Source organism: Passer montanus, unplaced genomic scaffold (assembly GCF_014805655.1).
Source record: "Passer montanus isolate IOZ18808 unplaced genomic scaffold, ASM1480565v1 scaffold424, whole genome shotgun sequence".
In the NCBI taxonomy this organism is placed as follows: Eukaryota; Metazoa; Chordata; class Aves; order Passeriformes; family Passeridae; genus Passer; species Passer montanus.
In genome coordinates, this window is record NW_024369086.1 from 1 (window position 1) to 17,340 (window position 17,340).

The 17,340-nt window shown below is 48.9% G+C and overlaps 1 protein-coding gene across 1 annotated transcript; it reads right to left on the reverse strand.

The window, feature by feature from the left end:
- Positions 1-31: 31 nt before the first annotated feature.
- CCDC25 (coiled-coil domain containing 25) lies at positions 32-10,461 on the reverse strand (the record flags this gene model as incomplete). The annotated part of the gene is made up of 6 exons (XM_039719790.1): positions 10,281-10,461; positions 5,592-5,639; positions 3,761-3,800; positions 2,914-2,965; positions 767-842; positions 32-70 (listed from the first exon to the last, which is right to left on the reverse strand). Coding segments are annotated over exons 1-6 (280 nt in total), but the record flags the coding sequence as incomplete, so codon positions are not given.
- Between the last annotated feature and the right edge of the window lie 6,879 nt (positions 10,462-17,340).

The window sequence follows — 17,340 nt, forward strand, 5'->3', positions numbered from 1 at the left end:
AAATGGGGAAAAATGGGTAAAAAATGGGATAAAATGGGATAAATCATGGTCACTGAGCTCAGCTTGCAGCCTGGAAATGGGGGGAAAATGGGCAAAAATGGGCAAAACTATTTATGGTAAAAACCCAGTAAAGGTGGGGGATAAATGGGAAAAAATGGGGAAAATTGGGGAGAAATGAATGGGGGAAAATGGGGAGAAACGGGGAAAATAAAGAGGGAAATGGGGAAATAAAGGGAGAAAAGGGGAAATGGAAAAAAGGGAAATAAACGGGAAAAGTGGGGAAAACCAGGAAAAATAAATGGGGAAAAATGGGGAAAACACAGAAAATAAATGGGAAAAAATGGGGAAAATACAGAAAATAAACGGGAAAAAATGGGGAAAACCAGGAAAAATAAATGGGAAAAAATGGGGAAATGGTGAAAAAATGGGGGAAAAGGGGAATAAAGTGGGAAAAAATAGGGAAGAAGTGGGGAAAAGCAAAAGTGGGGGAAAATGGGAAAAAGTGGAAAAAATGTGAGGAAACAAAAAAAAAAATGGGGAGAAATGGGGAAAAATTGGGGAAAATTAGGAAAAAAAAGAAAGAAAATTGGGGGAAAATGGGAAAAATATTGGGAAAAAATTGGGGAAAAATGGGGAAAAATTGGGGCAAAAAAGGAAGGGAAATTAGGGAAAAATGGGGAAAAATGTTGGGAAAAGAGCGGGGGAAATGGGGAAAAGAAGGAAAAAGGGGGGATTTGGGCAAGAGGAAAAAGGGAATTTGGGGTACCTTGGATGCTGTTGGCCTTGACCAGGTGGGCGCAGTCGCTCAGCACCTCCTTGGGGATGTCGTCCATGGTCTGGCCCTGCCCCAAGCACAAATCCCAAATCCCCAATCCCGAATCCCAAATCCCCAAATCCCAAATCCCCAAATTCCCAAATCCCCAAATCCCAAATCCCCAATCCCGAATCCCAAATCCCGAATCCCAAATTCCCGAATCCCGAATCCCGAATCCCGAATCCCAAATCCCGAATCCCGAATCCCAAATCCCCAAATCCCAAATCCCAAATCCCAAATCCCAAATTCCCAAATCCCAAATCCCCAAATTCCCAAATCCCCAAATTCCCAAATCCCAAATCCCCAAATCCCCAAATCCCAAATCCCCAAATCCCAAATCCCACATCCCAAAGCCCAAATCCCGAATCCCAAATCCCCTCCTCATCCCACGGGAAAAGCACATTTCCCACATTTCCCCAGGGTCACCCCACTCCTCCCAAGGCTTTCCCCACTTTTCCCCAGGTTTTCCCCAATTTGTCCAATTTTTTCCCCAATTTTCCCAAGCTTTTCCCCAATTTTCTCAAGATATTTTTCAATTTCCCAGGATTTTTCCCACTTTTCCCAAGGTTTCTCCCACGTTTCCCATGATTTTTCCCCATTCTCCAAGGATTTTTCCCAATTTTCCCGAGGTTTTCCCCAATTTGTCCAATTTTTTTCCCAGTTTTCCCAAGACTTTTCCGACTCTTCCTGAGGTTTCCAGGAGAATATCCCACTTTTCTCAGAATTCTTTACAATTTTCCCAGGATTTTCCCCAATTCTCCCAGGATTTTTCCCACTTTTCCCAAGGTTTTCCCCAATTTCCCCAGGGATATCCCAATTTTCCCAAGATTTTTCCCCACTTTTCCCAAGATTATTCACAATTTTCCCAAGGTTTCCCAGGAATTTCCCACTTTTCCCCAGGTTTTCCCCAATTTTTTCCCAAGATTATTCCTAAGTTTCCCAAGGTTTCCCAAGAACATCCCAATTTCCTGAGGTTTTTCCCAAGGTTTTCCCCAATTTTCCCAAGATTTTCCCACTTTTCCCAGGTTTTTTCCCAATTCTCCCAGGATTTTCCCCACTTTTCGAAAGGTTTTTCCCAATTTTCTCAAATTTTTTCCCACTTTTCCCAAGATTTTCCCAGTTTTTCTGATGTTTTCCCAGGAATATCCCCATTTTCCCACGATTTTTCCCATTTTCCCAAGATTATTTCCCATTTTCCCAAGGTTTCCCAGGAATTTCCCACTTTTCCCAAGGTTTCTTCCAATTTTTCCAAGGTTTTTCCCACTTTTCCCATGGTTTTTCCCCATTCTCCCAGGATTTTTCCCAATTTTCCCGAGGTTTTCCCCAATTTGTCCAATTTTTTTCCCAGTTTTCCCAAGATTATTCCTAATTTTCCCAAGGTTTCCCAAGCACATCCCAATTTCCCGAGGTTTTTCCCACTTTTCCCAGGATTTTTCCTACTTTTCCCAAAATTTCCCAAGAATATCCAACTTTTCCAAGGCTTTTCCCACTTTTCCCAAGGTTTCACCCAATTTCCCCAAGGTTTTCCCAAACTTTTCCTGGAATATCCTGATTTTCTGACATTTCTCCCCAATTTTTCCCGAGGTTTTTCCCGATTTTCCTGACATTTTTCCTGTCTTTTTTTTTTCCCTGAGCTTTTCCCCACTGGTTTCCCAAGATTTTCCCAAATTTTTCTGAATTTTCCCCAAATTTTCCCCGAATTTTTCCTGAATTTTTTTCCAAATTTTTCTCAAATTTTTCCCAAATTTTCCTGAATTTTTCACGAAATTTTCTCAAATTTTTCCTTAACTTTTCCCAATTTTTTCCCGAATTTTTCCCAATTTTTTCCTGAATTTTCCCCAAATTTTCCTGAATTTTTCTCAAATTTTTCCCAATTTTTTCCGGAGTTTTTCCTCTAATTTTTCCCAAATTTTTCCCGAATTTTTTCCAAATTTTCCTGAATTTTTCCCAAATTTTTCCTGAATTTTTCCCCGAATTTTCCCTGATTTTTCCCAAATTTTTCCCGATTTTTTCCCAAATTTTTCCCGAATTTTTCCCAAATTTTCCCCAAATTTTTCCCAATTTTTCCCCGACCTTTTCCCGAGTTCCCCCAGGTGTACCTGGTGCAGCCGCAGGTAGACGTGGGCTGAGGAGAGCTTGTCCACGTGGAACCTGCGGGAATGCCGGGAACGCTGAGCTCGGAATTCCGGGAATCCCAACCCGGAGCCAGCCCGGCAACGCTGAGCTCGGAATTCCTGGAATTCTGGGAATTCCTGGAATTCTGGGAATGCTGAGCTGGGAATTCAAAGAAATCTGGGAATTCTGGGCTTGGAATTCAAGGAAATCTGGGAATGCTGAGCTGGGAATTCTGGGATTTCTGGGAATTTTGAGCTGGGAATGCCAGGAATTCTGGGAATGCTGAGCTGGGAATTCTTGGAATTCCAGGAATTCTGAGCTGGGATTTCTGGGAATTCCGGGAATTTCGAGCTCAGAATGGCAGGAATTCTGGGAATTCCGACCCAGAGCCAACCCGGGAATGCTGAGCTGGGAATTCCTGGAATTCTGACCTGAAGCCAACCCGGGAATTCCGGGCATTGCAACCTCGGAATTCTGGGAATTCCAAGCCAGGAGTTCCAACCTGGGAATTTCAGGAATTCTGGGAATTCTGACTCACAGCCAGCTTGGGAATTCCAGGAATTCCAGGGAATAACTGGGATCCAAACGGGATCCAGAGGATAAAAAGGGTCCAAGGAAATCCAACAGGATCTGGGGGAAAAAGTGGGATCCAGACGGGATCCAGGGGGGGAAAACGGGATCGGGGTGGGATCCAGGGCAACAAACGGGATCCAGGGGGCTCCAGAGGGACCCAGGGGGCAAAGGGGAATCCCATGGGATCCAGGGGGTTCCAGAGGGCTCCAGGGCTCTCCCGGTTCCCGTTCCCTGTTCCCGCTGGCTCCCGGCGCTCACCAGACGTCCTCGGGCCAGCCGTACTTGATCAGGTCCTCGTCTGCGGGGACGGCAGCGGGCTCAGCCCGGAGCCCCCAGCTCACACACAAATCCCGAAATTCACACACACATCCCCGAATTCCTGCCCCAAATCCTGAAATTCCCACCCAAATCCCCGAATTCCTGCCCCAAATCCCGAAATTCCCACACACATCCTGGAATTCCAGCCCCAAATACAAAAATTCCAGCCCCAGATCCCAGAGTTCCCACCCCAAATCCAAAAATTCCCCCACGCATCCCCCAAATTCGCACACACATCCCGGAATTCTAGCCCCAAATACAAAAGTTCCTGCCCCAAATCCCAGAATTCCAGTCCCAAATCCCAGAATTCCTGCCCCAAATACAAAAACTCTGGCCCCGAATCCCTGAATTCCCACCCAAATCCAAAAATTCCTGCCCCAAGTCCCAGAATTCCAGCCCCGAATCCCGGAATTCCTGCAACAAATCCTGGGATTCCGATCCCAAATCCCTCAATTCCTGCCCCAAGTCCCAGAATTCCAGCCCCGAATCCCGGAATTCCTCCAACAAAACCTGGGATTCCGATCCCAAATCCCTCAATTCCTGCCCCAAGTCCCAGAATTCCAGCCCCGAATCCCGGAATTCCTCCAACAAAACCTGGGATTCCGATCCCAAATCCCTCAATTCCTGCCCCAAGTCCCAGAATTCCAGCCCCGAATCCCGGAATTCCTCCAACAAAACCTGGGATTCCGATCCCAAATCCCAGAATTCCAGCCCCAAAATCCTGGGATTCCAGCACCAAATCCAGCCCCAAATCCCAGATTCCCACCCAAATCCCAAATTTCTGCCCCACATCCCAGCCCCAAATCCCAAAATCCCCATCCCAAATCCAATCCCAATTCCCAGAATTCCAGCCCCAAAATCCCGGGATTCCGATCCCAAATCCCTGAATTCCTGCCCCAAGTCCCAGAATTCCAGCCCCAAAATCCTGGGATTCCAGCACCAAATCCAGCCCCAAATCCCAAAATTCCCATCCCAAATCCAATCCCAATTCCCAGAATTCCAGCCCCAAAATCCCGGAATTCCAGCCCCAAATCCTGGGATTGCCACCCAAATCCACCTCAAATGCCAGAATTCCCACCCAAACCCCAGCCCCAAATCCCAGAATTCCACCCCAAAATCCCGGGATTCCTGACCAAAACCCAGCCGAGAAATTAAAAACATAAATCCCCAAAACTCTCAAAACAACCCCAGAAATTCCCAAAACAATCCCGGAATGAAAAAAATAAAATTCCTGAAAATTCCAAGCAAGATCCCCAAAGGAATTCCCAAAACAACCCCCAAGATTCCCAAAAAAAAATCCCCAAAACTTCCAAAACAATGCCTAAAACTCCCAAAATAATTCCGAAAATTCCCCCCCCAAAATAATTCCCAAAATAATCCCTGAAATCCCCAAAATTATAAAATACAATCCTCAAAAAAAATCACAAAAATTCCTAAAAAATCCCAAAACACCCCCAAAAATTTCCTGAAATCCCCAAAACTCCCCCCAAAATCTGGGAAATTCTAAAAACAACCCCTGAAATTCCCAAAATTATCCCCAAAATTCCCAAACGAATCACTGAAATTCCTAAAAAAAGCCCAAAAATTAAAAATAATCCCAACAAAATTCCCAAAATAATCCCCCAAATTCCCAAAAATCCCAACAAAATCCCCCAAAAATCACCAAAATTAACAAAAAAAAGCCCCAAAATTCCCGGAAAATCCCAGAGAGTGCCCGAATAATTCCCGAAATTCCCCGGAATTCCGGAATTGCGGAACTGCCGTCACTCACTCTCGTACTTGTCCTTGCCCATGTAGATGGTGTAGACGGCGGCCGCGGCTGCGGGAACGGGAAAGGAGCCGTGAGAAACGGGAATGGATCCATGGAAATGTGGGAAAAACGGGAATGGGGAAAGGATCCAGGAAAAATGGGAAAAGCAGGAAAAAACAGGAATGGAGTCATGGAAAACAGAAAAAAATGGGAATGGATCCAGGAAAAAAGGGAAAAATGGGAATGGATCTGGGGAAAATGGGAAAAAATGGGAAAGGATTCATGAAATATGGGGAAAATGGGAATGGATCCGTGGAAATCCAGGAAAACCAGGAATGGATCAGTGAAAAATGGGAATGGATCCAGGGAAAATGGGGAAAAACCAGGAAAGGATGCAGGGAAATCCAGGAAAAGCGGGAATGGATCTGGGAAAAACAGGAATGGATTCATGGAAAACAGGAAAAATGGGAAAGGATCCGGGGAAAATGGGGAATGGATCCAGGAAACGGGAATGGATCCATGGAAATGCAGGAAAAATGGGAATGGATCCCTGAAAAACGGGAAAAAACAGGAATGGATTCGTGGAAAACAGAAAAAAATGGGAATGGATCCAGGAAAAATGGGAAAAATGGGAATGGATCTGGGGAAATCCAGGAAATAAGGGAAAAATGGGGATGGATCCAGGAAAAATGGGAGAAAAATGGGAAAAAATGGGAAAAAAAATAGGAAAAACGGGAATGGATCCATGGAAATGCAGGAAAAATGGGAAAGGATCCAGGAAAAATGGGAAAAGCAGGAAAAAACAGGAATGGAGTCATGGAAAACGGGAAAAAATGGGAATGGATTCATGGAAAAATGGGAGAAAAATGGGAAAAAAATGGGAAAAAATGGGAAAGGATCCATGGAAATCCAGGAAAAACGGGAATGGATCCATGGAAAACGGGAAAAAATGGGAATGGCTCTGTGGAAAATGGGGGGAAAATGGGAAAAAATGGGAAAGGATTCATGAAATATGGGGAAAATGGGAATGGATCCGTGGAAATCCAGGAAAACCAGGAATGGATCAGTGAAAAATGGGAATGGATCCAGGGAAAATGGGGAAAAACCAGGAAAGGATGCAGGGAAATCCAGGAAAAGCGGGAATGGATCTGGGAAAAACAGGAATGGATTCATGGAAAACAGGAAAAATGGGAAAGGATCCGGGGAAAATGGGGAATGGATCCAGGAAACGGGAATGGATCCATGGAAATGCAGGAAAAATGGGAATGGATCCCTGAAAAACGGGAAAAAACAGGAATGGATCCAGGAAAAATGGGAGAAAAATGGGAAAAAAATGGGAAAAATGGGAAAAACGGGATTGGATCCATGGAAATGCAGGAAAAACGGGAAAGGATCCAGGAAAAATGGGAAAAACGGGATTGGATCCATGGAAATGCAGGAAAAATGGGAATGGATCCCTGAAAAACGGGAAAAAACAGGAATGGATCCAGGAAAAATGGGAAAAATGGGAAAGGATCCCTGAAAAACGGGAATGGATCTGTGAAAAATGGGAAAAAAGGGGAAGGGATCCGTGGAAATCCAGGAAAAAAGGGAAAAATGGGAATGGATCCCTGAAAAACGGGAAAAAACAGGAATGGATCCAGGAAAAATGGGAAAAGCAGGAAAAAATAGGAATGGAGTCATGGAAAACGGGAAAAAATGGGAATGGATTCATGGAAAAATGGGAGAAAAATGGGAAAAAAATGGGAAAAAATGGGAAAGGATCCATGGAAATCCAGGAAAAACTGGAATGGATCCATGGAAAACGGGAAAAAATGGGAATGGCTCTGTGGAAAAAAGGGAAAAGATCCATGAAAAACGGGAAAAGAGGGGAAGGGATCCGTGGAAATCCAGGAAAAACAGAAATGGATCAGTGAAAAATGGGAAAGGATTCATGGAAAATGGGAATGGATCCATGGAAATGCAGGAAAAATGGGAATGGATGGGTGGAAATCCAGGAAAAAACGGGAATGATCCATGAAAAATGGGAAAAAACGGGAATAGATCCAGGAAAACCAGGAATGGATCCGTGACAAATGGGAAAGGATCCATGGGAATGTGGGAAAAGTGGGAATGGATTCCTGGAAAACGGGAATGGATCTGGGAAAAATGAGGAAAAACGGGAATGGATCCAGGAAAAACGGGGAAAACGGGAATGATCTGTGAAAATCCAGGAAAAAAAATCCCAAAATTCTGGGAATTCCTGGAAAATTCCCGAGAAATTCCTGGGAATTCCCCTCTTCCCTCTTGGGGGGTGGAGGGAATTTTGTTGTCACAAGTTTTTTTTTAGAGCCCAAATTCTTTTTCCCCCTGGGGTTTCCCGGGGAAATTTGGGAATTCTCAAATCCGGGAATTCCCGCGGGGTCGGTGCCAGCTGCGGTTCCCAAGTTTCTCCCAGAATTCCCAAATTTCTCCCAAAAAATTCCCAAATTTCTCTCCATTCCTGCCTTTATTTTGGGATATTTGCGACGTAAAATTCCCAATATCCCAAAAAATCTGGATGGGAAAGCGGGAATGGAAAACAAACCTGGATTGGGAGGGGAAATGCGGGAAAAATCCGGGAAAAATCCGGGAAAAAAGCAGGAAAAATGTGAGGAAAATGAAGGAAAAATCACGGGAAAATTCCAGGAAAATCAGGGAGAAATGAAAGGAAAATCTGGGGAAAATTGGATCCCTGAAAAACGGGAAAAAACAGGAATGGATCCAGGAAAAATGGGAAAAATGGGAAAGGATCCCTGAAAAACGGGAATGGATCTGTGAAAAATGGGAAAAAATGGGAATGGGTCTGTAGAAATCCAGGAAAAACAGGGAAAAAAAGGAATGGATTCATGGAAAACGGAAAAAAATGGGAATGGATCTAGGAAAAAAGGGAAAAATGGGAAAGGATCCAGGGAAAATGAAAAAAAAAACGGAATGGATCTAGGGAAATCCAAGAAAAATGGGAAAAAATGGGAAAGGATCCATGGAAATCCAGGAAAAACGGGAATGGATCTGTGAAAAATGGGAAAGGATCCATGGGAAAACAGGAAAAAACAGGAATCGAATGGAAAAATGGGAGAAAAATGGGAAAAAAATGGGAAAAAATGGGAAAGGATCCAGGGAAAATGAAAAAAAAAACGGAATGGATCTAGGGAAATCCAAGAAAAATGGGAAAAAATGGGAAAGGATCCATGGAAATCCAGGAAAAACGGGAATGGATCTGTGAAAAATGGGAAAGGATCCATGGGAAAACAGGAAAAAACAGGAATCGATTCATGGAAAACGGAAAAAAATGGGAATGGATCTAGGAAAAAAGGGAAAAATGGGAATGGATTCATGGAAATGTGGGAAAAATGGGAATGGATGGGTGGAAATCCAGGATAAAACGGGAATGATCCATGAAAAATGGGAAAAAACGGGAATAGATCCAGGAAAACCAGGAATGGATCCGTGACAAATGGGAAAGGATCCATGGGAATGTGGGAAAAGTGGGAATGGATTCCTGGAAAACGGGAATGGATCTGGGAAAAATGGGAAAAACGGGAATGGATCCAGGAAAAACGGGAATGGATCCATGAAATCCAGGAGAAAACGGGAATGATCTGTGAAAATCCAGGAAAAAAATCCCAAAATCCTGGGAATTCCTGGAAAATTCCCGAGAAATCCCTGGGAATTCCCCTCTTCCCTCTTGGGGGGTGGAGGGAATTTTTTTGTCACAAGTTTTTTTTTTAGAGCCCAAATTCTTTTTCCCCCTGGGGTTTCCCGGGGAAATTTGGGAATTCTCAAATCCGGGAATTCCCGCGGGGTCGGTGCCAGCTGCGGTTCCCAAGTTTCTCCCAGAATTCCCAAATTTCTCCCAAAAAATTCCCAAATTTCTCTCCATTCCTGCCTTTATTTTGGGATATTTGCGACGTAAAATTCCCAATATCCCAAAAAATCTGGATGGGAAAGCGGGAATGGAAAACAAACCTGGATTGGGAGGGGAAATGCGGGAAAAATCCGGGAAAAAAGCAGGAAAAATGTGAGGAAAATGAAGGAAAAATCACGGGAAAATTCCAGGAAAATCAGGGAGAAATGAAAGGAAAATCTGGGGAAAATCCAGGAACAATGAAGGGAAAATCCCAGAAAGTTATTGGAAAAAAAATCTGGAAAAATTCAGGAAAAATGTGGGAAAATCCTGGAAAAAGTCTGGGAAAAATGCAGGAAAAATCCTGGGAAATGCAGGGAAAAATCCCTGGAAAAATCAAGGGGAAATCGAGGAAAAATGAAGGAAAACTGTGGGGAAAAACCTGGAAAAAATCCTGGAAAAATACAGCAAAAATTCCTGAAATATCCTAAAAAAAAATGCGGGAAAAGCCCGGAGGAAATCCTGGAAAAATCCTGGAAAAATCCTGGAAAATTCCCAGAAAAACCCGGTAAAACCCGGCCCTTGGGAAAACCCAGGAAAGTTGGGAATTCCCGCAGAATTCCCGGATTTTGAGGAGCCATTCCCGGTTTTTTTCCCGGGAACGTTCCCGGGATTTGTTTTCCCGCGGGAATTCCGGAACGGGCGGGAAAAATCCCGAGGGAAGGAAACGCCGGGAATGGCGGAGATTCCTGAGGGGAAGCGGGAATTGGCGGGAAAAGGGGATTTTGGCGGGAAAAGGGGAATTTTGGCGGGAATCCCCTCAGGGCCCGCCCGGGCTCCCTCACCGTTGGAGGTGAAGTAGAACACCATGGCTGCGGCGGCGCGGGGGCGGCGCTGCTCCCGGCGCTCCCGATTTTATCCCGTTTTTCCCGTTTTTCCCGGTTTTTTCCCGGTTTTTATCCCGGGCCCGTCCCGGGGCTCCGCCGCCTCCTCCTCAGGGAAGGCCCGGCCGGGAAGAGGCCGTGCGTAATGACGTCAGCGCTGCGTGGGGACGATGCGCATGCGCAGAGCGGTAATGGAGCAGGGGTAGAGGGAGCTGCGCGCGTGCGGGCGGCCATGGCAATGTACGGAAATCTCACTGCGCGTGCGCAGAATGGCCGTGAGGCTGCACGGGAGGCTCACCGCGCATGCTTAGAGCGGCCATGACAGTGTACGGAAAATAAAACTGCGTAGCGAGGGCGGCCATGATAGCGTACGGAAAATGGAACTGCGCGTGCGCGGAGCGGCCATGACGGCGTACGGCAAATAAACCGGCGGTGGGTGAGGGCGGCCATGATAGCGTACGGCAAATCTCATTGCGCATGCGCATATCGGCAGTGAAGGCGTAGGTGGAAGAGCTGCGCATGCGCAGTATGTGTTTTTCTGGTTTTTTCCTTTTCTTTCCTTTTTTTTCTCGCCTTGGTTTTTCCCCTCTTTCCTTCACTGCCTCCACTTTTTCCTTTCCTTTTCCTCTCCCCCTTTCGTCTCTTTTCCATCTTTCCTTTTTTCCCTTTCCACTTTTTCTTTCTCCTCTCCTTTTTTGCTCCTTCCCTATTTCCCCGTTTCCCTTTCCCTTCTCTCATCTCTTTCCCTTTTTCCTTTCCCTTTTTTCACCCCTTTCCTTTCCTCTTCTCCTGCCTTTTTTCCCCTCTTCCCCAATTTTTTCCTCGTTTTATCCCCGAAACTGCGGGATTCAACAACTGGAACCGAATGAACATGGCAGGGCAGGGATCGCTCACCAGCAGGAGCCAAACCCGCCCAGCTGGGCCCTTTCAGAGCAATAAAGGAGAATTTATTTGGGTTTTTGGCTGATAAAACGTGAAATATCCACTCAGGATCCTCCTTTTCCCCTTTTCCCCGTTTTCATTCCCCTTTTCCAGGCTGGCCACTGGGGCTTGGAGCACCCTGCAGCAGTGAAAAGCGTTCCCGCCCACAGCAGCTCCCCGGCGCGCTAATTAACACAAAAATCCTTAATTAGCGCCTCGTTACCCGCCCATTAAGCCCCGGCCCCGCCCCTTTCCTTCCCTGCCCTCAGGATCTCCCGCGCCCCGGACGCGAGGCAGCGACTACAACTCCCATCAGCCCCCGCGCGCCGCAGAGCGCCGATGCGCCGCTGTGCTCTCGCACGGCACGCTGGGAGTTGTAGTCTAGCGGCGGGCCCGCGCGGCGAGCCGCGCTCTCCGATTGGCTGCAAAGCAGCGGGGGCGGGTACAAACCGGAGCCGCGCGCTGTTCAACCAATGGCGAGGGAGCAGTGCTGATTGACGCGGCGCCCAGCCAATGGGAGCGCAGGGCGGGCGGTTCGAAGGCGCGCGGCTGAAGGCGGGAAGCAGCCATGGCGGAGGCGGCGCTGAGGTGAGGAAGGGGCTCTGAGCGGGCTCCGAGGGGGCTCTGAAGGGGCTCTGGGGGAGCTCTGAGGGACCTCCAAGGGGTCTCTGAGGGAGCTCTGAGCAGGCTGCGAAGGAGCTCTGAGGGGGGAGCTCTGAGGGGCTCCGAGGGAGCCGTGAGGAGGTTCTGAGGGAGTCCTGATGGAGCCCTGAGGGAGCTCTGATGGGGACTCTGAGGGAACTCCGAGAGGGCTTTGCGGGAGCTCTGAGGGGCGCTCTCAGGGACCTCGGAGCTCTGGTGGGGGCTTTAAGGAGGATCCGAGGGAGTTCCAAGGAGCTCTGATGGAGCTTTGAGGGAGCACTCAGAGGCTTCCAATGGAGACCTGCGGGGGCACTGAGGAGCTCTGAGGGGATCTGAGCGAGCTCTGAGGGAGCTCCGAGGGGGCTTTTTGGGAACTCCGAGGTGATCTGAGGGGGCTCTGAGGGGGCTGTGCGGGAACTCTGAGGTGATCTGAGGGGGCTCTGAGGGGGCTGTGCGGGAACTCTGAGGTGATCTGAGGGGGCTCTGAGGAGGACCAGAGGGGCTCTGAGGGAGCACTCAGAGGCTTCCAGTGGAGACCTGCGGCGCCTCTGACAGAGCTCCGAGGGGCTCTGAGGGAGCTCCGAGGGGGTTTTGCTGGAACTCTGAGGAGGATCAGAGACAGCTCCGAGGAGCTCTGAGGGGATCTGAGCGGGCTCCGAGCGAGCTCCGAGGAAGCTCCGAGGGGATCAGAGTGGGCTCTGGGGGAGCTCCGAGGAAGCTCTGAAGGGACTCTGAGGGAGCTCCGAGGGGGCTTTACGGGAACTGAGGGAGCTCCGAGGGGCTCTGAGGGAGCACTCGGAGGCTTCTAATGGAGACCTGTGGGGGCTCTGAGGGAGCTCCGACGAGGATCAGTGGCTGTGAGGGAGCTCCAAAGGCTCTGAGGGAGCTCCAGGGGAACTCTGAGGGGATCTGAGTGGGCTCTGAGGGAGCTCCGAGGGGGCTTTACAGGAACTCTGAGGTGATCTGAGGGAGCTCCGAGGGGCTCTGAGGGACCTTAGAGCGAGCTCTGAGGGGATCAGAGTGGGCTCTGAGGGAGCTCCAAGGAAGCTCCGTGGGGGTCTGAGGGAGCACCGAGGGGGCTTTATGGGAACTGAGGGAGCTCCAAGGGGCTCAGAGAGAGCTCCGAGGGGCTCTGAGGGAGCACTCGGAGGCTTCTCATGGAGACCTGCGGGGGCTCTGAAGGAGCTCCAGGGGAGCTCTGAAGGGGTCAGAGTGAGCTCCGAGGAAGCTCTGAAGGGACTCTGAGGGAGCTCCGAGGGGGCTTGAAGGGGTCAGAGTGAGCTCCGAGGAAGCTCTGAAGGGGCTCTGAGGGAGCTCCGAGGGGGCTTTACGGGATCTAAGTGGGCTCCGAGGGGCGCTCCGAGGGGCTCTGAGGGAGCTCCGAGGGGGCTTTACGGGATCTAAGTGGGCTCCGAGGGGAGCTCCGAGGGGCTCTGAGGGAGGTCTGGGAGAGCTCTGAGGGGATCAGAGTGGGCTCTGAGGAAGCTCTGAAGGGGCTCTGAGGGAGCTCTGAGGGGGCTTTGTGGGAACTCTGAGGTGATCTGAGGGGGCTCTGAGGAGGATCAGAGGGGCTCTGAGGGAGCTCTGAGGACGATCAGAGGGGCTCTGAGGGAGCTGCAGGGGAGCTCTGAGGGGATCTGAGTGGGCTCCAAGGAGCTCTGAGGGAGCTCCGAGGAAGCTCTGAGGGGATCAGAGTGGGCTCCAAGGAGCTCTGAGGGAGCTCCGAGGGCTCTGGGCCAGGATCTGGGGCTCTTTGGGGAGCTGGAAACGCCCAGGTGGGGATTTGGGGTTTGGTTCTTTTGGGGTTTGGGGTTTTCCCTGCCAAGCTCTGACCTCGTGGATTTGCAGCAGCTCCGGAACGCCCCGGAAACGGAGCCGGGAGCCCGACAGGTGAGAGCCCAAAACCCCAAACATCCACCCAGAATCCCCAAAAACACAAATCCCCCCAAAACCACAAAATATCACCCCAAAATATCCCCCCAAAAAACCCCAAAATATCCCCCCCAAAAAACCCCAAAATATCACCCCAAAATATCCCCAAAAGCCAAAAATGCCCAAAAACCCCAGACCCCCCCCAAATTCCCAAAATGTCTAAAAACCCTGAAATACAAAAATCGCCCAAAAAATCCCCAAAACCCTGAAAATTCCCAAATCCCAAATTCTCCAAAAATCTCCCAAAATCCCCAAAACCAAGGAAATTCCTAAATCCCAAAAATTGCAAAAAAATCCCCCAAAACACCAAAAACTCCCAAAATTCTCCAAAATCCCAAAAATCCCTAAACCCCCCAAATCCCCAAAATTCCCAAATCCCAAAATTTGCAGAAAATCCCCAAAAACTCCCAAAATTCCCCAAATCCCCAAAATCCCCAAACTTCCAAAATCCTAAAAATCCCCAAGCCCTGAAAATTCCCAAATCCCAAATTCCCCAAAATCCCAAAAATTGCAAAAAAACTCCCAAAAATCTCCAAATGCCCAAAAATGCCCAAAATATCCAAAAACCCCAAAATGCCAAAATCCTGAAACCCTGAAAATTCCTAAATCCCAAAATTCCCCAAAATCCCAAAACCCCAGAAATTCCCAAGACCCCAAAATTGCCCAAAAATCCCCCAAAAAACCTCCCAAAAATCCCCAAACCCTTCAAAATCCCCAAACCCCCAAATTCCTGAAATATCCAAAAATCCCCCAAGAAATCTCCCAAAAACCCCAAAAATCTTGAAAAACCCCAAAACACAAAAATCCCAAAACCCCCAAAAATTCCCAAAAATCCCCGGAATTCCCGGAATTCCCTCCCCATTCCCGTTTTTTTTGCAGCCCCCGTTGGGAATTCCGGACCCCGCAGCACAAACGGCCCCGAGGAGCTCCTGGATCCGCATCCCGGCATTCCCAAAATTCCCCAAATTCCCCAAATTCCCGGAATTCCCCCAGCCCCGAGCTGGGAACCCGGGAGAAAACGGCGCCGGCCCGGAAATCCCAACATCCCCCCAAAAATCTCCCGAAATTTGCAAAAAATCCCCCAAGAAATCTCCCAAAACCCCAAAAATATCGAAAAACCCCAAAACACAAAAATCCCAAAACCCCCAAAAATTCCAAAGGTCAGAACCCCCAGAAATTCCCAAAATCTCAAAAAATCCCCTCAAAAAATCCTCAAACCCTCCCAAAATTCCCCAAAATCCCCAAAAATCCCCAAATATCCAAAAACCCCAAAATACAAAAATCCCAAACCCCTAAAAATTCCCAAAAATTCCCAAAAATCCCCGGAATCCCCGGAATTCCCCCCTCATTCCCGTTTTTTTTGCAGCCCCCGTTGGGAATTCCGGACCCCGCAGCCCCCCCCAATCCCGTTTTTTTTGCAGCCCCCGTTGGGAATTCCGGACCCCGCAGCACAAACGGCCCCGAGGAGCTCCTGGATCCGCATCCCGGCATTCCCAAAATTCCCCAAAATCCCCAAAAATCCCCAAATATCCAAAAACCCCAAAATACAAAAATCCCAAACCCCTAAAAATTCCCAAAAATTCCCAAAAATCCCCGGAATCCCCGGAATTCCCCCCTCATTCCCGTTTTTTTTGCAGCCCCCGTTGGGAATTCCGGACCCCGCAGCGCAAACGGCCCCGAGGAGCTCCCGGATCCGCATCCCGGCATTCCCAAAATTCCCCAAATTCCCGGAATTCCCCCAGCCCCGAGCTGGGAACCCGGGAGAAAACGGCGCCGGCCCGGAGGCTGCAGATCCCGGCAGGAAATCCGGGAATTCCAGCAGAAAATCTGGGAATTTCGGCAGGAAATCTGGGAATTCCTGCAAAAAATCCGGGCCGCAGCCACCAGCAGGCCTTTTTTGCAGGTGGAAACCATGCCGAGCCACCAAGACAGACTTAGCTGCGCAGCACACACCTCCCAGCTGCCTCGGCAGCTCAAAGGAAACACCCAACAGCCCTCTGCACCGCACCTGACGAAAATCTGGGAATTTCGGCAGGAAATCTGGGAATTCCTGCAAAAAATCCGGGAATTTCAGCAGGAAATCTGGGAATTTCAGCAGGAAATCCAGGAATTCTGGCAGAAAATCCAGGAATTCTGGCGGGAAATTCAGGAATTCCAGCAGGAAATCTGGGAATTCTTGCAAAAAATCCGGGAATTCCAGCAGGAAATCTGGGAGTTCCATTGGGAAATTCAGGAATTTTGGCTGAAAATCCAGGAATTCCGGCGGGAAATTCAGGAATTCCAGCAGGAAATTCAGGAATTCTGGCAGGAAATCTGGGAATTCCTGCAAAAAATCTGGGAATTCCAGCAGGAAATCTGGGAGTTCCAGCAGGAAATTCAGGAATTTTGGCTGAAAATTCAGGAATTCCATCGGGAAATTCGGGAATTCTGGCGGGAAATTCAGGAATTCCGGTGGGAAATTCAGGAATTCCGGCGGGAAATTCGGGAATTCCGGCGGGAAATCCGGGAATTGCGGGGAATTCCTGCTTTTCCGTGGGGGTGTTCTACGGGCACCGGAATTACCTGGATCCCCTGCAGAGGAAACGGCTGCGGGAGCTGCTGGGGGAGGGGCACGACTCCGGGAATTCCGGGAATTCTGGGAATTCTGGGTCTGGGAATTCCCAGAATTCTGGGTCTGGGAATTCCCGGAATTCCGGGTCTGGGAAATCTGGGAATTTTAGGCCGAACCGCAGCAGCTCCAAAGGCAGTGGCAAGGGGAGAAGCAGCGGGAATTCTGGGAAATCCCGGAATTCCAGGAGTGGGAATTCCCACATTTCCAAAGGCAGGAATTCCCACAATTCCAAAGGCAGCAATTCCCAGATTTCCAAGCTCGGGAACTCCCAGAATTCAAGGACTGGGAATTGCCACGAATTGCGGGGAATTCCTGCTTTTCCGTGGGGGTGTTCTACGGGCACCGGAATTACCTGGATCCCCTGCAGAGGAAACGGCTGCGGGAGCTGCTGGGGGAGGGGCACGACTCCGGGAATTCTGGGAATTCTGAATCTGGGAATTCCCGGAATTCTGGGTCTGGGAAATCCGGGAATTCCGGGTCTGGGAAATCTGGGAATTTTAGGCCGAACCGCAGCAGCTCCAGAGGCAGTGGCAAGGGGAGAAGCAGCGGGAATTCTGGGAAATCCCGGAATTCCAGGAGTGGGAATTCCCAGATTTCCAAAGGCAGGAATTCCCAGAATTCCAAAGGCAGCAATTCCCAGATTTCCAAGCTCGGGAACTCCCAGAATTCAAGGACTGGGAATTGCCACCATTCCAAGATTGGTGGGAATTCCTGGAATGCCGAGCTCAAGAATTCCCGGATTTCCAGCCTTGGGAATTCCCGGATTTCCGGGATCGGAAATTCCCAGAATTCAGGGATTGGTGGCAATTCCCAGATTTCCAATAACAAGAATTCCCAAATTTCTGGGCCCGGCAATTCCCTGCATTCCAAGCTCGGGAATTCCCAGATTTCTGGGATTGGGAACTCCCCGATTTC